The sequence below is a fragment of the Ambystoma mexicanum genome, chromosome 2p (assembly GCF_040938575.1).
Source record: "Ambystoma mexicanum isolate Mex_15411 chromosome 2p, UKY_AmexF1_1, whole genome shotgun sequence".
NCBI classification, from domain to species: Eukaryota; Metazoa; Chordata; class Amphibia; order Caudata; family Ambystomatidae; genus Ambystoma; species Ambystoma mexicanum.
Window position 1 is genome coordinate 1,060,957,145 of NC_090923.1, and position 24,578 is coordinate 1,060,981,722.

At 49.6% G+C, this 24,578-nt stretch overlaps 1 protein-coding gene across 8 annotated transcripts in view; it reads left to right on the forward strand.

Annotated features, from left to right (window-relative positions):
- The window catches only part of DPF2 (double PHD fingers 2), a 763,557-nt gene that overhangs the window by 671,263 nt on the left and 67,716 nt on the right, over positions 1–24,578 (forward strand). For all 8 annotated transcript variants that reach the window (XM_069644977.1, XM_069644981.1, XM_069644978.1 and 5 more), the window contains one exon: positions 17,135–17,247. In XM_069644977.1, the coding sequence (XP_069501078.1) occupies positions 17,135–17,247 (113 nt within the window). The remainder of the gene's footprint in view (positions 1–17,134; positions 17,248–24,578) is intronic.

Here is a 24,578-nt window from a genome sequence, read left to right on the forward strand (position 1 = left end):
TTGTGGGAGGTGAAACTGAGGGATTCCTGGAAACACTGGGAGACAGAAGAGTAAATAATAGTGGGGGCAACTTAGATTGCCCGCTTTCACTTTTAAGTTGTTTTTCAATGTTGGGGTCAATTTAGAAGTTAGGATTTGGACAGAGGAAAAGGTTTATTTTTTTTGGAAAAATTTTGGCAAGCACCCTTAGTGTAGTTTGCTAGGTAGGGAGCTTCCCTTTTAGCAGTAGGGTTTTTTTTTATAAGTTTAATATAACTCCTGTAGTAAAAATATGTCTTCATGTCGGGGTCTTTCTTCTAGTATGCCACAGAGCCCATTCTGTTTGTTTTTAGTTTGAACCCTCTACTGTTTTCTTGGAGGCAAGCGTAGTGCCTTCTGATTTACTTCCCGTGCCTGTGCTGCTCATTCTTATGTTGTAACAAACTATTCGTAAGACTGCCAGCACTGAGAGACTGTCTCTCCTGATACATTTTTGTATTGTTACAATTGCACACATCACCTTACAGTGAAGTGCAGTTATGATACTTTGATCCTTGTATTATGTTAGAATGTTTTTTTGGTTCGTTTTCTTATGTGCCTTGGACAAGCCCAATGGCAGCTGTGATATTTCTACTGTTTTAGTGTTAATTTACTTGTGAATTTTTGTATTTACCGTGAATGGCTACTAAAGTTGGCTAGCACACAAGATTGTTTGCTGGTTCTGCGCCATGTTGTTCTTTGGCCTTTTTCTTGCCTCCCCGGTCAGGAAATGCCTTATATGGAAATCACTTTCCCAGCTAAAGCTGTGGATTTCGCCAGCTAAGGTGCATTGAGAGAGACAGAGAGAGACAGAGACAGAGAGAGAGAGACAGAGAGAGAGACAGAGAGAGAGACAGACAGTCTAGACCCAATCTACAAACTCTGGTGCCATAAAGTCTGTTGCTGGGCAGACATGATCACCAGTGATTGGACAACCCCTGGCTGTTAGACGTGTGCAGATTTTTACCATTGGTGGGCTTGCTCTCTGCCTGAATCATGGATAAAAGGAGTATTTCTTTAACTGTTTGGCGGATCATCGTTGGAACCAAGACTTCTACAAAGAAGAGCAGCCCACGCATGACCCCATAAACTACCCCTGCAGATGACCAGCATCGACTTCTGTATTTTCCCAGTGAAGCCCTATTACTCTTTCCTAACCCCAAGTCGGTCCTTTGTTGGTGCTTCGACCCCTGGACCAGTTGGAACAACCAGTCTCAACCCCTGTTTGAGGATCTGGGCCGGCTGACCCTTCAGAAGTGTCCCTGGATCAACCGGTTGGCTGACCAGCTTTCTCCTGGATTATCTTGCTGCAGCCTTCACTGTTCTGAGCAGAGCCTATTCAGCCATCTCACTCCAAGGGAAGCTGTGCTCGGCTGGCTCCTGTATTCACTGCCTGATCGTGGTGATGCCTGTTGCAATAATTCTTCAATCTGGTGAGTTGTCCCGTGGGGGGTCTGTACCGCAGAAGTCTTAATCTTTCATAGTTTTGGGTTTTCTACTGGCAGCTGATTGGAACCAATTCCTGAAATGAAATCCTGATGCCAAAAGTGACCTCTCCACCTGCGAGCACCGGTCCTTCCCAGTTCCAGACCAAGCGCAGAAGATGGTGTCCTCAACTGATAACAGAACACCTACAGTGGTCTCTGGAAGAATTGGAGTCAGGGGTTAAGTTACTAACCCGTTTCTGTCCCGTCCTGTCCTCCGTAGGGTTAGATTGGGCATAAAGTGCTGACCCTAATCTCGCTCTGACCTGTGGTGGTGTAACCTGTGCTAAAGATCCTTTCCTAGGTCTATGATAGTATGTTGGATTGAGTCAACTCCTTACTTTAACTTTACTAAACTTTGATCTAACTTCAGAACTTCTTGATAATTACCACCACTGCCTTTTGTGCACATGGCCCCAGAACTTGTGAGGGTAGGACTTTATAAGATTCAGGAAACTGTTTGCGTTGATTCTATAGAGTTCTGCGATTATTCTAGTCATCTGACCACTCACCTGTACTATACAGCTAACCGATTCATATGTAATTCTAATTCTTCTAATGGTGAATGTGTTTGTTTTATAAGGAATTGTGGGGCAACACCCATTTTATTCTATGCTTAGTGTGTAAACTAAAAGCCTAATAAAGAATTGTATTTTTATATACTGTCTTACTGGAATCACTAGTGTTGCTCTGTGTAGCCCTAGACCACTCTCCTTTTCCTGACAGTAAGCATTGAATGATTAGCTACCGTACCATGATTGTGTCTTGGCTAACCTCTGTGTCTTTCCTGTTCATCATAATTGGGTTGCGTCCCAAAATCCTTTCATTAGGACTAATTCTGGAAGTTAATCTCAACACTGGCAATGTGTTGCTATTGTGATGTCAGATTTGACGTTACAATGGCATGAAAGAGAGCACATTTTCTATTCCCATCGCTGCAGATGTCTGCTCCATCTAATTAAAGTAGGCAACAAAATGTGAACATGCCACTAATCATTGGCTATTGATAATTGACTCTTGGCAAGTTAACATTGTGTGTTGTGTGTATGTGGAGAGGGTGAGTGACTTTTAATGCCTGGCTAGTAGTTGAAGGCAGTGGTGTTTATAATACATGATAACTTTAAAGGCAAAACAACACCATTAACAGAGTGGAGACAAAACCATGAAAAGAGCATGTTGGGATGCAAGACCTAATCTGGGGGAACACAGCGAGTCGCCAGTCATTTTGTTTTTCGATGTCTCTGTTAAACTGCCTTTTTCTCCGAATGTCCTCCTCCTCCCTCTTCCAGGGCCTCACCGGTGATGTTACTAGGTTAGTGTGTCCCTGAGATTTCTTAAGTCTCAAGGTCAGAGTGCCCGAAATATAACCAGTATGCGGTTTTCTGAAGCAGGTGTACCTGATTGATAGCTCGTTTGTACTCACTGGCTTATATATTTGTGAGGCTTGTGGATCTGCTTCGTAGACTTGCATGTGTTGCCTAGGCCGACATCTAGTGGTTGATGCTGAGTATTGCATTACTTGTTTTCAAATTTTGAAAAGGTACATCGACAGGGCGTATGTGTCATACTATCCCTAGTGTGACGTGCACTGTACCCATGGTCGTTCACGCGTCTAAGTCCTCTTTGTTTTTTTCCGCCATCAGAGTGGTTGCATTATGAAGTAAGAATATCCGAACGGAAACAAAGAGTGGTGTTTTCTAAGTACTGATGGCTACAAATGAGAGGACACATGTTTAATATATCACTGAGGAGAGGATAAAAACAGTAACTATTTGGACCAGCTGATACAGCCGTCATTGTCCAAAAGAGCATTAAGAGACATTGCTTCTGTTTGTTCATCAGAACCACCAGGCCAAGAGCTGGAAGAGACTCTGTTGTAAAGATCGTTTTGTTAGTTTCTTGGGCCTGCCAAAACAGGAGTCTGAAGGGACCTTTTGAGAACTCTTTAGTGGGGGGTAAGAAAACCAACCACCACTGAGTGAACCCAAGGACAGAGCAACCATATTCTAAGTAAAAACTTAGATTGTATGGCTTTCTTTTCATAGTAGCAGGACAGGTGTTAGGGTAGCTTGGGTTTAGACAGAGGACTGAGTTTATTTGTTTGTCCTGACAAGCACACGTTTGTTTGTTTTTCAGAGCAGGGAACTCGTAGTGGCTTTGAGAGGGTTTTCTTCATTTCAAATAAAGGTTGTGTTAAATGATGTCCTCTCGTCCGTCTCCTATAATTGACTTGCCACACTCTGTGACATTTATGCAGTAAATAGCCTTTTGCCTAGCCTGGTGGCCGGAATTCCTGTTGCTCATTGTTTAAGCCTGCTCTGTTGTCGTCTGGTTATGTGACTCTTCCTCCCTTGGCCAGTAGGAAATGGCCATATATGATGTATACCTTTCACAGGACTCTTGTTTCGGGGAGCAGTAAGTGGTGTGAGACAGGCACGGTATCAAGAGTTGACGCAGACAACAGAACACCAGTTTCAAAGAACTTAATTAAAATGTCAGGATGGTGAAAGGCCTAACTTGCCATATAACGTATGAATTTCTCCTGCCTAAAGAAAGCTAAGGGAAGTCTCGTTCTAAGTCCAAATCAAAGTTCTATCTGTGTCCAAAACCTGTGCTTCCACTCACATCTAGAATTAAACCAAGTGTGGGGTTCTTCTTAACCCAAATAGTGTTCAAAAGTAAAGTCTCAGCTGATCTCAAGTTAAGGCCTTGCACCTTTCTGTTTAAAACTCAATCCAGTTCCAATAACTGTTTTTCACCAATGTTCAAACAGGCCTTGAGGTTCCCTTGCCCAAGTTCAATATGGTACAGTTCACACAAAAAGATCTTGAGGTTCCCTTCCCCAAGACAACGCTTCTAAATTCCTTCGATTCTCAGGGTTCCCTTCCCCAAGATTTCAGTTACGTACTTATTCTGAAGTTACTTGTTCAATTCAAGAAGACAGGCTCACTTGGTCTGCATTCTGGCAGCTTGCTTTATCAATTAGTTTGCAGTTCTCTGTGGCTTACTTACAATGTCCTTTGTTGGTCATCATTTAGGACTCCCTGGTCTAGCCGCAGTTATCAGACCACATGGTCCACCCATCAGTTTACGCGACCAGGAACCCTATGCTTTTGCTTGGCTTGCTTCAGGATGACTGTGATCTTCAAAGCAGAGTGCTCCTTGGTCCAGACTGCGTTGCTTTTGATCATTCGCTGTGCATGTCCTCGCACATGCCGGCTTCCCAGTGCCTGACCATGAAGGCAGACTGTGTTCTCTCTACTCCAAGCTCTTTTCTGCTGCAGGTCATCTGTTTGGCTGCTGCATCTGCCCGTCTTCTGCTTTGAAGGCTCCCGGTCCAGCGAACGTCACGTGAACTGTTCTCCTCGGGTCCTGCAGGTCTTCCGGGAGCATTGCCGGACTTCAGACTGCCTAGTCTCGCTCCAACCCAGCAGTTCTCCTTCTTCCTGCACACAGTTGCCTCTTCTTCCTTTATGCACTTGGGCCCTATTAAGGGGCCTCAGGTGTGTATTGTTGACTGGAATTTCCTGGCTATAATGAGCCCAATTAATGGGACAATGCCAGACCCTTCAGTACTACATGCTCTTAAACCTCTCTTCTTTGTCTCAGTACTAGTGGTATTTGTTATAGGAGGTGCGCATTGTTCCTAGTTGCCTCTTCAGTTTCTCGGTACTTGATGGGCATTTACAAGGAGAGATGGGGCCCAAGTGAACATAGCCCATGAAGGTTGAGGGAAGGAAGGGTGTCTATATTAGGAATGGGGAGATAGCATCGGCTCTCTCGCCCCAATCCCCAAGGACCCTCCACCCAGATGATTTTCCCTACCCCCCATCGCTTGTCCACCCGCAGGGTCAGAATCCAAGAGCAACAGCCTTTCCCTGACCATCTGCGCAGAGGATTCATGAGGAATAGGAGAGAGAATACCCTCTGGTTTTTCACTGTAGTTTAGCTGCCTTGAACTAGGTGTTACGGCCAGACTGCCACAATAAACAAACCACCCATAGTAAGGTCCCGGTTTATTGGGGCGATGGTACTGCAGGATTGGATAGCCACTCTTATTTGAATGGTGCAGGTCCCTCTATTGGCGGATCAGAGTCACTCACATTCCAGGATTTCACATCTTAGGAGTGGGTCTGGAGCCAATCTACAGTCAACCACCGGAACCAAGAATACAAAGAAGAAAGCATCGTAGAAAGATGCTGGAGCCACAATCTGCCAAGACATCCAATACATGACTGGAGAAACCTGTACGTGTTTACTCCCCATTCCCAAGACTAGTGGTCCTAACTAGTCTGTACTCTGCTGTCCTTGTCCTCTGGAGCACAGAATAGTGGAAGAGGCTGTATGTGGGGTTTAAGCCTCTAAAACAGGGACACCTCCATTGCATGGACTTCATCAAGTTGTGCAGCTAGAAATCTCCAAGGAATCTTCGGCGTGGAAGTGGAATGTAGTTACTGTGTTTGTCAAAGAGACTTCTTGGAATTCACTGGTCATGCTTCTCTATACCTGCTGACCCTTTGCGGAGTCGCTCCAAATACTTGCCATGCTTGAGGTGTCCTGTGGTCCTTCAACATCATGAAAGTCATTGCAGAGTCCTTCCTGCAGCTTCAGCCAGCTGGTAATCCATTCCTGGAAGGTTGCTGATGGCGACTGCAACCCCCATATTGCTGCACCCAACTGTCAGTTTTCATCCAACTGAGACTCTGCACCTATGACCCCTATGCCTTCCAACAACAAAACCAACAGCATTGGCAGTTGTCCCCAACAGTCCTAAATCTCCTGAGGTTGTTTTGCTAGATGATGTCCAGGTTGCATACTTGTTCTAAAGTCCCCCATTTCTTTATTCTTCTCCAGCATGGGGTCTGGCATGGATTCACATGCTCATGAATATTCCCCGTCGTCAGGCTAGGAATCCTTGGTAAAGAAAAAACCAGTATCAGTTTCGTTTCTGATCTGTCTTTCGTAGTAATAACCAATCACTGGTCTCTGCGTCATACTGACCACAGCCAATCACTGCCCTCTACCTAAGCACCGCCTCTGGCAGCCATCTTCAGATTTTTACCGCACGTTCATGTGTTGGGATCCTCGTGCTATTGCTCTCGAGCGTTAGTGCTATTTTTTCACGTTTTTTCTCAAAAACTTCGTTTTTTCGGTCAAAAGAGCCTCAAGCTCCACCGACTCTCCATCCAATCAACGGGGACCCGTTTCGGATTCGTCTGCGTCCCTCAAGGGTGAAGATTTCGTCGAGCTACGCTTTTGGAGGACTCCAGAAGTTTCTCAGGCCCGGTCATGGCCCAGGAGAAGGGAAGCTCGACGCCCGGAAAGCTGTTCAGGGTCTGCCCTGGATGCCAGCTGCAGAACGTCTTCAAGGAGGACGAACACTCTTTTTGTCTTTACTGCCTACATGAGGACAAGACGCACGTGGAGAAGGACTGTGCGTTTTGCGGCAACATGTCGGAGCGGACCATGAAGGACCGCCATCAACGTCTCGCCAACTGGCTAGAAGGGAAGAGCCCGTCCGGCGAGAAGAAGAGGAAGAAATCCGAGCGGTCTTCTAAGACCTTTGAGGACGCCCCGGCGACGGGGGTCCAAAATAAGGCCAAGCACCACGAGTCCGCTGGCACCGGGAGCGCCGAACGGTCGGGCTCTACGGGCGCCAGGCAGGGCGCACCCTCCCCGGCACCATCAACCACGAGCCAACGCTCTGGGGCGGGTAAGAGGAAGGCCGAGCACCCGGCGAAGCTCCTGGAGAGGCCCCGGTCGAGCTCGAAGGCGGAGGGGGAGCGAGGCAGTGCCCCCCCCCCCTCAAGGATAAGGCTATGAGCGCACCTAAGGTGGTGAAGGCCTTAATCCATCCGGCCAAGCCCTCTATCGAAACTGTCGCGGCGGCCCTGGCTCAGCCTGTGGAGGCTACACCAGTGGTGGCGACCTCGGGGCTCAGAGTCTCCCTGCCACCTCGGAGGGAGTCCTCTTTTGTGCCCATCGATAGGACCCCCGTGAAATCCCCCGTGGGGAAGAAAAAGGGGGGGGGCAGGGCGTCGTCGTAGATTCGGCCTCAACCTCGGAGGAGGAGCTGGTCGAGGTCTTAAGCCACGGCCGAGGCGTGGAAGAAGACCGGCCCGTCGGGATGGATCCCGACGCAGGTGACGACGACATCGTCGAGGGTACCGATGGGGCCCCTGATCGCCCGTCGGATTTCCCTCTGCCAGCGCCGCGAGACAACTCGGCGGCCATTTTGTTGGCTATACAGTCCTTATGCTCAGAGATAAGGACGAGACTACCGTTGCCGACGGAACCTCTCCCGTCGGGGGACCCAGAACCGGGACCTTCTGGTGTTCCCCCTACCAAGAAAAGAAGGATCCACCCTCCACCTCCTTTTCAGCCGTCGCGCCCCTTCCAGCCCTCCTCCCCGTCCACCCGAGGGGATGATACGGGGACTGACACGGCAGCGACGGGTACGGACGACGAGGTTTACGACGAGGATGTACTGTCGTCGCCTCCCACCAGGGCTTCTCCGCCCGACGAGATTGGATCGTTCCACTCAATGATCGCCAGGGCATCCGAGCTTTTCCAACTCTGCCCTGAGGAGAAGAAGAAGGAAGGTTTCCTTTATCAGCGGCGCGAGGCCAAGAGGAAGACGGTCCTCGCGGTGCCTCTATTGGACGACATTTGGGATGAGGGCCTCACCCTCCTCAAGAACCCTTCCATGACGCCAGCTAGAAGAGACCGGTACCAGAAAAAGTACCGGGTCCCGGACACGGCCCCCCTGTGCCTCCGGGCGCAGCCTACCCCGGACTCCGTCGTCTCTGCGGCGGCCAGGAAAAAAGCGGGGGGGGGGGTGCGGCCTCCACATCGACTTCCCCACCGGACGGCGAGGGAAAGAAATTAGACGCTATGGGACGCAGAGTCATCTCGTCTGCAGCGACGACGATTAAAGCTGCCAACGCCTTGGCTATCGTGGCCCGATACGACAGGGAGCTCTGGTACAAACTGGCTCCCCTGCTGGACTTCTTGCCGGACGACAAGAGGGCAGAGGCCCTGGAGATCCTGCAGGAAGGTGAGGTGGCTTCGGACCACGCCATTACCGTTGCGACGGACATCGCCGACTCTGGGTTCCGCCATTTGGGCAACAGCGTTTGCCTTAGGCGGCGTGGATGGCTCAAGGCTATGGACTTCCGTCAAGACGTTCAGGCCAGAGTCCTGGACATGCCCTTCGATGGGAACAACCTGTTTGGGAAAACAGTGGACGATTCCCTTCAGGCCATTAAAGCGGACACCGAGACGGCCCGGGCCCTTGGAGTTCTGCAACCACGACGGACGCCCTTTCGGAGCAGCGGAGGCAAGGGCGCCTCCAAAGGTTCCGGCGGCGGTTTCTCCTCCTACCGTCAAGCAGCCCGCTCGTCGTCTCAGGAGGCCTACAGAGGAACGAGGCAAGTCTGGCGGACCCCACCGTCGTCGCCAAGGACAAGGCGCTAAAGCCTCGTCGAAGCAGGATTGAACCGGCCGGGGGGTCGGGCCCCCACCGAAGCACCCCGGTGGGAGGCCGGCTGGTGAGCTTCGTCAGCGTGTGGGAGTCCATCTCCACCGACCGTTGGGTGCTGGACGCCTTGGCCTGGGGCCACGCGCTCAAGTTTCAAAGAAAGTGTCCGCGCGTCCCCCCCGTGGCCAGGAAAGAACTTCACGTCCCTCAACTTCTCAACTTCTCCTGGAGGTGAAGGCGATGCTCAAGAAGGGCGCCATCAAACTCGTCCCAAAGAGGCTTCGGGGCTCCGGAGTCTACTCGAGATACTTCCTCGTGAAGAAGAAGACGGGGGGATGGCGCCCCATCCTGGACCTGCGACGTCTGAACAAGTTCATCAAGGCGCAAAAGTTCCGGATGGTCACCCTCCAGCACGTCCTGGGTCAGCTGGAGGAAGGAGACTTCCTGTCGTCGTTGGATTTGGAGGATGCCTACTTCCATATTCCCATCTTGAAGGGGCACCGAAAATTCCTCAGGTTTGTGGTCCAAGGGCGTCATTACCAGTTCAAAGCCCTCCCCTTCGGTCTACGGTCGGCACCCAGGGTGGCTCAGCTGCGCCGCAAAGGGATCCACGTCTACCCCTACCTGGATGACTGGCTCATCCGAGCCAAGACCAGGGAGCTCGCCGTGGTTCACACGGCAAGGACCGTCCAACTTCTCACGGACCTGGGATTCTCCGTGAACTACGTCAAATCCCACCTGGTGCCCGTGCAAGACGCTCTGTTTCTGGGAGCGAGGCTCAACACAGTGTCCCTTCTGGCCTCCCCGTCGGAGGAGAGGACCAGGACCAACCTGGGCAAGGTGCAGCGGATGTTGGTGGCCGACGCGGCCAAGGTGAGGTCCATCAAGTCCCTCCTCGGAATGATGTCTTCCTGCATCTACCTCATTCCCATGTGCAGGCTCCGGATGCGCCCGTTGCAGGAGTTCCTGGACGCGCGCTGGATCCAAACGACGGGCAGCTTAGAGGAAAGGATCACACTCGACGAAAGTTTCCGACGTGCGATCCGGTGGTGGGGCACCCGCGCGCATCTGACGGCGGGCATGGACTTCCAGACCCCAGCCCACCAGGAGACAGTGACCACGGATGCCTCCCTGGAAGGGTGGGGAGCGCACACCGAAAATCTGCACGCAAGAGGCCTTTGGCTCCCGACGGAGAAATCCCTACATATCAACGTCCTGGAGCTCCGTGCAGTGTTTTGGGCCCTCAGGTCCTTCCTTCCGTCCCTCAAGGGCAAGGTGGTGAGGATCTTCACCGACAACACCACCACCATGTTTTACATCAGGAAACGGGGCGGAACCAGGTCCCCAGCACTGTCCAAGGAGGCGCAGGACCTGTGGCATTGGGCAGTCGCCCAAGGGATGTTTCTGGTGCCGTTTCATCTGGCAGGGATAAAAAACACCATCGCCGACTCACTCAGCAGGGAGCTGCGCTCGTGCCACGAGTGGGAACTACGGCAGGATCTAGTGGATCGCGTCTTCCGACGGTGGGGCACACCCCAGATCGACCTGTTCGCGACGGCGACGAACTCCAAGTGCCGGAGGTTCGCCAGCAGGTTTCCCCAGGTGAGGAGCATGGGCGATGCTTTCTCGTTCCCCTGGGAGGGCCTGTTCCTCTACGCGTTCCCTCCTTTGCCACTGCTAATCCGGCTCGTCAACCAGCTCAAGAGGTCACGGTGCAGGATGATCCTCGTCGCACCTGCGTGGCCGAGGCAGATATGGTTCCCGGACCTTCTGGACTTGTCAGCGTCCCCGCCAATCAAGCTGCCGGTGGACGCGGATCTGCTCTCCAGGGAAGGAGGCGCCATCCTCCACCACGACCCGAAATCGCTGAACTTGCAGGCCTGGCTCCTGCAGCGCTAGAGTTTGGAGGATACGACATACCGGCCGACTGGAGAGAGGTTCTTGCAAAGGCCAGGGCGTCCTCGACTCTTAAATGCTACGGACACAAATGGAAGAGGTTCTCTGTCTGGTGCCACGCACAGAAGATTAACCCTCTACGGATTACGGCTCCCCAAGTACTGCCGTACCTGCTGACGCTGGCCAAAGCTGGACTGGCACACGCGTCCATCAAGATTCATCTTGCTGCGATCTCCCGATACACCAGAACCACGGGGCGGACGTCCTTGTGGTCTCATCGTCTGGTGAAAGAGTTCATGAAGGGACTGTTCAGATCGTTCCCGCCGGTGAAGGCTCCGGCCCCGGCGTGGGAGCTCAACGTGGTGCTGACCAAGCTCATGGGACCTCAGTTCGAGCCTCTGCACTCGGCCCCGTTGAAGTTTCTGTCGTGGAAAACAGCGTTTCTTGTGGCCATCACCTCCGCACGACGGGTGGGAGAGATCCAGGCCCTTTCCTGCAAGGCCCCGTACTTGACTTTTCACGACACGAGGGTAGTGCTCAGGACGCACCCCTCCTTCATGCCCAAGGTACCGTCGGACTTCCACCTCAACGAACCCTTGGTGTTGCCTGTATTCTTCCCGTCGCCTTCGTTGCCGGCTGAGAGGACTTTGCACTCGCTGGATGTGGCTAGAGCGCTGAAGTTCTACGTGGACCGCACGAAGTGTTTTCGGAAGACGTCACAACTCTTTGTGAACTTTGGACCTGTCAATCAGGGGAAGGCTCTCTCGAAGGCTTCCATTTCCAGATGGCTCTCCGGCTGTATCATGTACTGTCATCGGTTGGCAAACCGACCGCTGCCTGGCCGTCCGAGAGCCCATTCCACCAGAGCGATCGCAGCTAGCACGGCGTTCCTTTCTGGTGTGCCCCTGCTGGACATATGCAGGGCTGCTACGTTAGAGGTCGACGCACACCTTCACGAAGTTCTACTGCGTCGATCGGGATTCCAGGGAGGAGTCCAGGGTCGGCCAAGCAGTGCTGCGCAACCTGTTCGCCTGAGGTGAGCCTGGTGAGGAGGTAAGATGCTTAATGTTGAGTTTGATGCAATGCTTAATGTTGAGCCTTTGCCACCTCCCGTTGTTGTGCATGTGTGTACTGCTATGTATTCTTTATTCATGAGCATGTGAATCCATGCCAGACCCCATGCTGGAGAAGGAACAAGTTACTTACCTGTAACTGTTGTTCTCCAGCATGGGTCTGGCATGGATTCACATGCGAACCCTCCCGCCTACCCCTCTGCGGCTCTTCACTTGGTCATACTGCCACTTCACGTGCTTCCAAATCTGAAGATGGCTGCCAGAGGCGGTGCTTAGGTAGAGGGCAGTCATTGGCTGTGGTCAGTATGACGCAGAGACCAGTGATTGGTTATTACTACGAAAGACAGATCAGAAACGAAACTGATACTGGTTTTTTCTTTACCGAGGATTCCCAGCCTGACGACGGGGAATATTCATGAGCATGTGAATCCATGCCAGACCCATGCTGGAGAACAACAGTTACAGGTAAGTAACTTGTTCCATTCCTATGGTTGTGAAGCCCTAAACCGGCAGGTACCTGCGTCTTAATTTTGATGGTGGAGCCGGAGTCTGGGAATCATTTCTGTGGTCCTCAAGGATGACTAGGTTAGATAGCTGCTCCATCCCTACTCGAGAAACCTATACTACGATAGTTTTTCACTGACTCATGCCTAAAGCTTCTTCAAACCCATTGTCCCAAATGTGGAACTGTAAGCAACATTACAAAGTATCTTCAATCAGAACTGAGTTATTTATCTTAAACATTACAAGTGCTTGGACGTCACCGTAGCTGCCTTTGTCGGATTCACCCACCACGTCGATGGAGGCCTCGGACTGCATGGCGTTGGCGACCCAACGCTTTGTGCAATGATCCTTTAAAGTTTTGGGCTTGGAAAGCTTGCAAGATTTGCAATGCTTTTCGACGTGGTCTCATGGAAGACATCGGTTGCACACAGTCGTCTTTCCAGGGATATTTTCAACCGCGAGCAGGGCAACATTTTTTCCATATTGGAAGGGAAAGGCAGCACAACGATAAACTGGAAGTGATGTGAGGGAAATAGGCATTCTCTAAAGACCGTAGATATTCACCCCCCACTCCCTACTGTGATGGGCCAAAGCTGTGAGAATCCTGAAGGTGTCTCACCCGCTAGTCCCTGGAGATCTGTTGTCCAGGTGGCCAGGACATGGCCATTGCTATTGGATCCAGTTCCTGGGATGGACCAGTGGGGGAGGATCACCTGGGCGAGGGGTCTTCAGGGAGTGGAAGTGGGACACCAAGGGTTGAGGTGCGGTAGCCCCTTCCTTGTGACACCTTTCCCCTTTCCTACCCTGCTACTCTTCCCTGCCCGCCTTCGTACACAAACACTCTTACACTGTAACAGACAATGGACTAACACCAGACCTGTTTACCTGACATGTCCCAACACACTGGGCAGGCAGAATCGGGCATTTGTCAATAACCAGGCAGACCCGACAGCCCTTTAACTTCCCCACAGGGATAAAAGGCAAAGCCCAAAAGCACACTTTGAGCAATGCCGAAAGCACGAGGAGTCAGCTACACCAAAACGGCAGTTCAAGCGAAGGAGAAAAGGGGCGAGACCTGGAGGGACGTCGAAGGGGGAACTGCCCTTGCCCTTTTCAACTCAGACCTATGAAGTCTCTGAAAAGGAAATCATAATACTGGGAGTTACAGCTGGCGTGCAGAGCAGGAGATGTCAACGTTGCACGGGGGCCTCCCGCAGTGATAAAGCGGGCGATGAGGCAAGCTAGCTACCATGGTACTAACCTTGACTCCAGAGATCAGAGAAGCCAACGGGTTCAGCACATCCGGAGAGTCGGAGTAAGCTGATAGCAAATCGAACTGTGTTGAGCCTGAGGTTGCGAGTAGCAACATTTTGAACACAAGAAAAAAAAACTTGTGCGTATGTTTGAACTGTTAAAGCCCACACACGGGCCAGCTGCAGAGTGGTCAGGCGCCGTAGGAGTGCTTATTCGAAGGACTCTCGCTGGCCCCTCTTGTGTTGTTTTTGGAACTGCGAAGACCAGAAGGCCCCAGGAAAGGGGGATGTGAAGAGTCAGTGGTCCTACAAGGATCAGGTCAAATCCCTTGTATAATCGAAAGTCTGACCCATTATGAGAAATATAGGGGAAGGGAACCCTGCTTTCTGACAAGGTTGTGTACTGTAGAGAAAGGCAAGTGTGAACCCAACAGAGGGATGCCGAAAGAAAGCTAGGAGAAGGAAAACCCTGCTTTCTGATCAACTGAGCAATACATGAACTGTGTTAGAAGACGTAGGGATGCCCGAGTTAAAAGGAGGATCCGAGCCTGGCGGAGGGAGATCCTAGGGGCGAAGAGCAATCGGCCAAAGTGCAAAGCTACCAAAGAATAATCTTGGTTTGTCATTGTGAATTGGCAGACCTTCCAGGGCTGGAGATTTTTGCAGGAACGACACTTGCCCTCTGAATGTTTTGATATTGTTGAACTGAACTGTGAACCTCGTGCTGTCGAGGCCCAGGAGTGTGCTGTGCTCAGAAGTCCCTCCTTGTCCCTTGCTGAAAACCTGGGGAAGGGAGACCCAGCCATAGCAGCCTGACCTATCATTTTGTGCAAACTTCTTTCTTTTCTGGTGAACATTATCCCACACTTTCTGTAACTTAGTATTAGGGATTGAGTTTCTTTTTTAGTATAGACCCTTTTTATTTGACAAGACGCTACTATGACTGCCTGATTATTATTTGATGGTCGTAGCTTGCCCCATCTTAGATTTAGGTTTAGATTAGGTGTGTATCTCGCCCATTACAAGGTTCAGTAAACACCCTTGAACTGTGACCACTTGTCTGTCTTTACTGTTGCCACCATGTGTTCCTTACAAAGCCCACTGTAGGCCGAATTCATTGTTAGTCGATGATTTCTCTTTGACGCAGGTAACCGGAGCTGCCATCGAGCGTTGCCGAAGGTTGCTTGAAAGCGAGCGGTGAGTAAGGGGCGGAACGGCGAGAGGTGAGGGGCGGAACAGCAAATGTAATATTAAACTTTATAATACAGATGCATAGCAAAGAATCTCTGCAGCACGCGACAGACTATTATGGTGGAAAAAACAATCCGAGGGACCTCGACATGTGAAGGACCATGGGTAAAGTAGACGTCACACTAGGAATAGTATTAAAAGCGCGCCCAGTTGACGTTCTTTTTTGAGTTTTGAAAACAAGTCCTGTAATAATCTGCGACTACCACTAAATGTGGGCCTATGCATAGTATGTGAATTTATGAAGCAGATAAAAGCTTCATAAATACGATTACAGTGAGTAATGTATCCCATATAAAGACTAAGCACTTTACTAAAATGAATGGTTACATGAAGCAATGAATGGAAAAACACACTGAACGGCTGCTTCTGCAAAATGAGGCTTATGAAGGCCAATACAGGCATCTACTGCTTTGAGGACTTGAGTGATGCTTGCTGTTTTTTAAAGTACTATATTGCTATTGCAATGTAGATTACTCTCCAAGTGTGTAGCGCTTCACTATTCTTCAAGCACTACATTCTACTAACACACCTTATCTGGCCTATGCTAGTTATTTATATGAGGGGAATTCTGGCATGCCATGCTATCTCGTATGCTGCTTTTCTACCGCCTTAGGGCAGAATGGGTGCCCACACGTGACAGAATAGGCACATTTCATTCCATGCTGGAATTGTGCCCAGGAACTTCCTGAGCAGAGACCTCTGCGGCACTATGAATATGTACCGACCCTCGCTATCAACTTCAGAAAGCGTTGCTACCTGTTGCCAGTGACATCCAAGAACTTTTGGCAACAGGTGTACAGATGAAAGAGGACAATGGGCCATGTGGTGTTTTGTGCGTCACACTGACTTCCTGCCAGGAAAAGCGAAGCCCATTTAGGGTGTGTTCCATAATCAGCAGGTACAGCTTTAAGATTTAACTGTTGGGAGAGTGACCGCCCCACCAACCAACATAGGCGGCCCTGTTGGACGGTAAGAGCCCCTCGAATGCACTCCCGGCAGAACGGTTATTAGTTGAAGTAGGGCAAAGAACTCAAGCCGGCTACAGTTGAAGGATGGAAAAGAGCTCATGCAGGCTGCAGGACAAACATGGACAAAGTAGTACATATAAGTGAGCTTGCAAGTTACTGCGGTTTTGTTTAGGGCCTCGTTAGTTCTTGTAATTATTATATTAAAGTGGCAGACTGCAGCCGCCACTGAAAGAAGTTCAGTTAGGGTTCCAGTCCGTGTTAGGGAGATGTTTTGCTCCATTGGCACCATCTGCAGCACTCTACTATGAGACTTGGGCAAGAGTGAATGAATCATTCCTATACCACTACTCCCTATGTTGTTGTGATTTTATGATTTGATGTCAGTTGTTGTGTCGCTAAGATGCTGATAAGGGTGGGTGTGGTCTACAATATGGTCTTTGCGACAATGGGTCTGTTTAGCTAAGATATCGTGTAAATTAATGGATTGGGTGAAGCCGCAAAATAAAGTTACCAAAATAGATTCCCTGGGTTTAACTCCTGAGTCTGCTCTCTTTAAAGGGCTCTTTGTGCCCACCCAAATATACATGGCTTTAGTGGGTATTCCCGGCTTGTGGTGAACACCCTGTGTCGTTAAAGAATTGCCCCTTTGATAACAGGCACCAGGATCAGTAAGGTACATTCCTGAATTAGGACTCTTGATGATCAGTGCTGGTTCTAAATGGTCCAATGTAAAAGAACGAAGTCCCTCGTGTACTGAATGTTCTCAATGTGTCGATGCATTAATTAATTACTGGTAGACACTAACCCTTTGCATTCAATAGGTGGTGTGGCATATTATGGTGTCAGACCCAGGAGCAGGGTAACAAATATTCCCATGTTTGATGGTAGAACCTCCGAGATACAGCCAACTCCTGTGCATGCCTTTCTTTTGCTGGTTGCTCCAACCAACAGATCGGCAGAGTTTCTGCTGTACTTGATGGGGCCTACATGTCTTTGTTTTCTGAAACTTCTCATGGTGAATTCACCAAGCACCATAGGAGACTTTCTGTAAAGGCTAACACTGGCTACACTTAGTTTTGCATTTACAATTCTAAAGTATAGTTTTAAAGACTGTTTTAGACTTTTAAGTCTAGAAATGGGGAAACATTGGTCTTTTGCATTTTCTTTCTTTGCGGTGCCACGCTAAACTTTTTTTTTTCTCATTTAGGGCATCCCTCGTGCCTGCAGTTCACACCAGTCATGATGGCAGCTGTGAAGACATACCGCTGGCAATGCATTGAGTGCAAATGTTGCAACATTTGTGGAACATCTGAAAACGATGTATGTGCACCTCACATTTACAAGTCTTTTTCTCTCATTGTTTCTCTTTATAAATGTGCAGAACACAGGGCTAAGTCTTGTAAGCTAATTGATATGCATGCTGCAATATAAGCTTTTAAAACTATTCACCTGTTATATGTAATTTAGAATGCACTTTTTGTTGATTGACATCACTTTACTTCGAAGTGGAGCCCACTCTCATTGTCTAAGGGCTACATATGTCTGAGGAATCTACCATCACAGGCCTCATTAGTTGCTGGCCTAGTCACTTGAATCCAAAATCCAACGTTACATATAGGGTTTACCTAACTGAGGAAAAACCCATTCATACCCAGTAGGCTAAATTCCAAAAGAACGCTCTGAAGTTAAAGGCAGTCGGAGCTGTGAAATGTTCTAGTGTCCGCACAAGCAGTGGTGTGTACCTCTTGGACCCAATGTTATCCTCTGGGCAAGGGTTATCCCATTGGCCAAATGCAAGCAGAACGGCTCAGTTATAGGGTTATAAAGTGCTGTCAAATTTGTGGTTCAAGAAGAAAGATGCAGTGAATGCAGATACTCCCCCATAGCCAAGCTAGCTGACTTTGATCTGACTTTAATAAGTTGATTGTAAGCTCTCTCAACCTGGGACAATATGCCTACCAGGCTAAACCAGTGCCAGTCCTCCCGCAGAGGCGGTTTGTATGAATTGGGAGGGTCTAAATGATCAAAGTACCTCTTCTTCATGCCCTTTAACTGGTGTGCATAAAGCTGGCCAGTATTTTTCTTTTGATCCCAAAGGACTACACTACCCAGAACTTCTGGCGTTAAAGGGAAAACGTGAACAACCCAGCCGTGAGATCTGGCGGGGAACAGGACAGCAGAACTGAACAGGACCACTCTGCAAACTGGCTATGAGGAAGACCCACTTTATGCGCTGGAGAGCTTAAGAAGTAAATGCGGTTGTCACTGTCCATATGTCCAGAACGACGGCGGACCAGTATTTGAAGATCACACATTGAAGAACTTTAAAAGCGACTGTATCTTGTGCTGACTGCCATTTCAAAACTTAGGTGGACCCACACCTAGATATCCAAGGCCTAGGACCCAGACCCAAGGATGAGGCGGCAGCGGGACTACAAATGCTTTCTAAAGTCTCACACCTGTACAAAACCATTACAAGCAAGTAAAGTCTAGTGATTGGCCTAGGGATCCAGGTGGGTGTCTGGACCAACGCGAAGGGAAGTAGTAGCATAAAAAGGGACCGTAGGTTGTTCAGTGATGTCAAAGGAGGAGAAGACTGGCCTAGAGACCAGGCTGGGGAAGGGCGTTGCAGCAGAGCATGGAAAGAATATTGATATCATCTGCGAGGTGAGGTATTGGTTGGTGAAAGAAAGTGATATACAAGTGCATACATGGTGGAGAGAGTGAGATTAAGCGAAAGTGTAGCGGAGTAAGTGAGGCTGAGTGAGAGAGTGAAATGAGAGTGACTGGAAGGAGGGTGGAAAGCAGTAGGAGGAGAGTAGTGGGAATAATGCTGTTGAAATAGCAGATGGTAGAGAGGAAGAGCGTATTGGAAGGACAAAATAGGCTTGGTGGCCAAGCTGTGTAGCGGAGGCCCAACATTTCATCACCAAGTAAGCTGGGGATTCCTCTGAAGCCATCCCAGAAGATGATAGAAAATGCCTTGAACAGTTGTACATTTATGTTCCTAGATATACCAATCCTTTCAGGAGAGTGATTGTTCAAGCTATAGGAATGTAGGCTGTAGCAGGTACTTTTAAGGGAAGAAAGACTCGTATTTACCTATTTGGTCCCGATGGTCCAGAAGGGAGCATGGAGTGGTTTCTTCTGGTCATGTGAAAGAAGTCGGTTATCACAGAGCCCAACAGATGCAGAACGGCTGCTTTATGAGTGCCTTTATCTTCCTCTGGAAAACACTTCAGCTGCTTTGGGTTGAATCCCAATTGTATGGTGCAGAGACCATAGCACACTATCTCGAGCTGGTTTTACATCTACCTTCTAATAGGTCTATGTACCATTCAAACATTTGACGTTCACCCAGTCAGGGATGGTCCCCACATTGAAACCTTCTGGGGCAAACACATCAATTGTAGATTAAGCATTGAATTCTCAACACCCATTCATGCATATGGCAACATCTGGTCATTGTAACTCTGAGCTTCCAATCTGATGTTGCAGCAAGGGCATGACCTTTTATGGCCATGCATTAGTTTCCATGTTTGCAAGCTTAAATGGTTTTGTTGTGGAGTGCCACTGGATTTCTAAAACCAGGCCACCATTTTGAGGGGATATGCAGGGAACATGCCTTTGCTCCTTAAAGGTAAAATAGCTGCATAAGCGTGTGGCCTTCTAAAAATACCTAGTGCAGCTGCCAATCAATAAATTATGCAACAAGTTAGCAGGGAAACTTGCTTGGGGAAATTGACTACAGGGTTCCTTTGAGTCACCCTGACCTGGGAGTTGCATGGACTCCCAGTGGCACGGTGCACATAATTATAACGTCAGTGGTGTCATGGATGGCGACTCACTGGAGAAGAATTAGACCTGTGATCAATAGAGCAAGCAAAAATGTCTTGCATAAAGTCAAAGAAAAATATTTTCAACTCAACAGCTACAACATGCATTGTAGGGTTAAATGTCTGTTATTTTAGGTTCATCTGTTTAACCCTTTAACTGCTTTAACCCCCCCCCCCCCCCCAGTGCCAAGGCCTTTTTTGGCGATTACGGTATGTTGCCATTCAATGCCTTGTAACTTTTTTGTTACATGAGATCTCTGACAAATTTGGCCCTTTTTTTTCCCCCACATGTAGGCGGTCATAACGCCACCCAGGAATCCTAGTTTGCTTTAGGGGGAGTGAGAGAAAATAACCAAAAAGGGCAAAAAGTAAAAAGTTTGGGGTTTTTCAAGAAATGCCAATAAAATGATGTACAAAGAAGCCTGTGGTTTTTCCCTTGTAAGAGCTAGGAACAAATGGTTTGCTGTACTGAATTCCCTGACATCTGTAACGTAGCACAGCCAGAGATGCAGCCTGGGCTTGCAGACGGACAACCCACATGGGATACAGCCGCTCCCAGGGAAACGCCAATATTCTGCTGGCATGGGGGGCAATTTGTGGCCTGCCCCTACAATTGTGTCCCAGCCCACCAGAATATCTGCCCAGGCGGCCCATTCCCCACCCACACCACCATCAATCCAGCCCTAGTCTCACCCACCCCACTGACAGTGGGCCCTAGCCATAGAATAATAAAAAACAGTACTCGCATAACATTGCAGCTGCTCAAGTAGAAAAAGCTGTAAACGAAACAAAAAACATGTGTTACCTACGATCACCCCAGCAAAAACAAATCTACACTCACCCCCCCCCAGTAAAACACATTTGCCCCTTCCTAGGGTCAGAAATCTGCCCCCAGGGAGGGCTGCATGAGGAGCCCCCCACACTCCATTTTGGGTGTGGGGAGAGGCTTACCCCAAAACGTCAGACAGGCCCCCCAATGGATAAGGCAGTAGGGTTTGGGCACCCCGGGGGCAGAATGGCACACAAATGTGCCCATCTGCGCCAAGGGAAGTTTGGTAAACAAAGAAACATTGAAAATGGTAGGCTACACTTTAGGGGGGTTGAGGGACACCCTAAACCACTGGGGAATTTTGTAATGTAAAGAGGGGTGCACCTCTCCACCCCACCCCAAATGGAGGGACGGGCCATCTCATGTAGCCTTCCCTGGAGGCAGATAATGGGGGGGGGGTGGGAGGGGGCCTGTCATGCACTCCTCCCTGGGGTCAGGTGTCCCTTCCTAGGAGCAGATATCCCCCAGCGGTTTGGGGTACCCCACAGCCCCCCCTCAAAATGCTGCCTACCATTTTCAATGTTTTTCTTTGTTTACCCAACTCCCCTTGGCGGAGATGGGCACAATAGTGTGCCATTCTGCCCCCGGGGTGCCCAAAACCTACTGCCCTACCCATTGGGGTGCCTGTCCGACATTTTGTGGTGGCCCTCTCCCCCCACCCCAAATGGGTCGGGGGCACCTCATGCAGGCCTCCCTAGGCCTCCTACGAACTGCTTTGTGATGTACACCCCCTCCATTTGGGATGGGGTGGGAGAGGGCCACCAAAAAATGTGGGACAGGCTCCCCAGTGGGTGGGCCAGTAAGGTTCAGGCACCCTGAGGGCAGATTGGCACACCAATGTGCCCATCTGCGCCAAGGCAAGTTTGGTAAACAAAGAAAAAAATTGAAAATGGCAGGCTGCACTTAAAGGGAACTTGGGGGCACCCTAAACCGCCGGGGAATTTTGTAATGTAAAGGGGGGTGTACCCCCCCCCCCCCATTGGAGGGGCGGGGCATCTCATGTAGCCCTTCTTGGGGGCAGATAAGGGGGGGTGCTGTCATTTATTTCTCCCTTGGGTCAGGTGTCCCTTCCAAGGAGCAGATATCTTCCCCCAGGGAGGGTTGCATGACATTGTTAGGCACAATCGCATGCAGTACCCTTTCCGACCACTACATACAATTAAGACTAAGTGTCAGTACAATTTCACCTTTGGTACAAGCCCTGTACTACACAGTATTGTGGTAGCAGTGGCTGAGCAGCCAGACATATCGCAAGAGTAAAGTGAACAGTGGAAGGGGTTACATAAGGAATCAACAATTACAGTGATTCAAATAACCAGTTACTCAGGGTTTCTTGGTAAAAGAAAATAAATTTATTTACACAGTCATTTGGAAAACATTGCACTAGCAAGAGCAGCTCAATATCATATACCAATATACTACAAATACACAATCAGTAAGTTATTGAACAAATTCAGCTCCCCTGAAGAGGGAGCAAAATGGCACTTCAATTACTTTTTAAAAGGTGTAAAAAGACAAGGTTAAACGAAATCAAGGCACACATACTTTCATAGGCAGGGCAAAGGGTTTCAGTTCACTAAAACCAGCAATCAATTCAATAGGTCTGGTTCAAAGTCTTGTATAGGATACCACAGTTCTGGTAGTAAACGTTTAAGTCTTTGCCGCGTATTTTAGAAGAATTTGGTCAGACGAAAAGTTAGATGTTAGTTTAGGGAAGAACAAGCCTTCAAAGTCGGAAAGTTTCGAAAGCTTTCACTGTGGCCGAAAAGATTTCCTGACTGTATTTGCACAGTAACTTTTTAAAGTGAAGAAGAGCTGTAGCTGAGGCAGTTGTTCCTGGCAGTACCTGCAGATCCCGCTGTTGCTGAGCTTCAGTCGTGGGGACAAGGATGACATCGGGAGGTCCCTGCACTGCCCAGGGAAGAGGCCACAAGCTTGGCAAAACATCGGTTTAAGGTGCGAGTGCCTTAAAGAACACAAACCGGTATCCTTCCCACTGGCTATCTGGTTTTTACTGCAGAAAATTCGACCAGTATGGGGACGGTGTCCAGGCGGCTTACAAGTTGGTTATTCCCACCAAAGTCGAGGGAAGAATCTAACCTTGAAGGGCTTCTCTGTGGATGGAGTTTCAGGCAATTCGGACCTGCAGCAGAGCTTCACCGGTGGACCAGGAGTTGCAGCAGTCGTCTTCCTTCAGCTTGTCTTCGGTTCTTTCGTTCCAGTGGTCGACTCTGCTTTACAAGTCCCAGAAGCCTGCTTTTAAACAGTTTTCACCCTTTTCGTTCCAGCCTGGCTGTCACTCACACAGCAGGGTGGCTGTCCTTGCCGGACAGCCAACCGGCCAATCATGCCAGAGTGCATTCAGGTCTCCTAGGAGACTAAACACAGGGAGTTTCGGGCACCTCCCTCACATCCTGCCTACCCCAGACACTCAGGCGCCAGAGGAGGGCTTCAGCACTGAAGCCCGCCATGGGCCAACGAACAAAAGGACCAAACCTGGTTTGGCGTGCAGAGTTGGACACTAGAAGGACCTTTGCTAAAAGAAACTGCAAAAAAGATGCCCGGAGTCTGTTTTTACAGATAGGTCTGGGGCGCCATATTGGAAAACGTGACTGACCCAGTTTTTAGCTACCTGTGTTCGCGGTTGGAAAAAAATCATGGTAGTTTGTTCAAAACCACTACCACCAGCCATTTACAGTAGGAAAGGGTAACATCCGACTGCTACAAGACTCAGGGGATGCTAGGCAACCCCTCCAGCACTCTATAGTAAGATAGTGTGTGCTGGGTCTGTAAATTTGAAAAGACTAGTAAAGTCAATTTAACTTTACAGGCTCTGAGAGACGGTAGTCAGTCCCAGAGAAGGTACTTAAACCTTGGGGAGTTTTAAGACACCCCTGTGCCACTGCACTTAAGGTGCTGTGTGACACACAAGAAAAAGATGATGCCTATGGAGTTTGTTTAAAAACCCCATAACCAAAGAACACAAAAGTAAAACGCACATTAAAATACATCGAAGAGTGTGAAAAAAGTAAAATCCTAGAAATCCAGCAAAGTTGCTGGGGGCCTCAAAAGGTAAGGGAAATTAGCAAATGTTGAGAATTCTCCCTAACGGACATGGCCCCCACTCCATTGTGGGTGGGGGGCAGCACCCCTTCCCATTAGAAAATTCCCTGGCAGTTTGGTGTGCCCCACAGCCCCCCCCTAAAATGCTGTCTGCCATTTTCACTTTTTTCCTTTGTTTACCCAACTCCCCTTAGCGCTGGCGGGTACAATAGTGTGGCATTCTGCCCCCAGGGTGCCCAAAACCTACTACCCCACACATTGGGGGCCTGTCCAACATTTTGTGGTGGTCCTCTCCCCCTCCACCCCAAATGGAGGGGGGGCACCTCATGCAGGCCTCCCTGGGGCTCTGTTGAATGGCTGCATGAGGTGCCCCCTCTCCATTTGGGGTGGAGGGGGAGAGGGCCACCAGAAAACATGGGACAGGCCCCCCAGTGGGTGGGGCAGTAAGGTTTGGGCACCTTGGGGCCAGATTGGCACACCAATGTGCCCATTTGCGCCAAGGGAAGTTTGGTAAACAAAGAAAAAAACTGAAAATGCTACACTACACTTTAGGGTGGGCTGAGCGGCACACTAAACCTCTGGGGAATTTTCTAATGTAAAGGGGGCCCACCCCCCACACCAAATTACAAGAGGGCATCTCGATCAACCCTCCCTGCGGGCGGATAAGGGGGGCATCTCATGCAGCCCTCCCTGGGGTCAGATGCCCCTTCCTAGGAGCAGATAACTGCCCCCAGGGAGGGCTGCATAACATGACCCCAAGTCCATTTTGCGGGGGGGGCAACCCCTTCCATAAAACAATTGCCTGGTGGTCTAGTGGGGGACTCCCCCTAACACATCCATGTTTTTCCCTTATTCTTTTTTCTTTCTAAGGCCCATTCCCTAGGGGCAAATGGGCACCCATCTGCCCCATGGGGGCCCTAAAC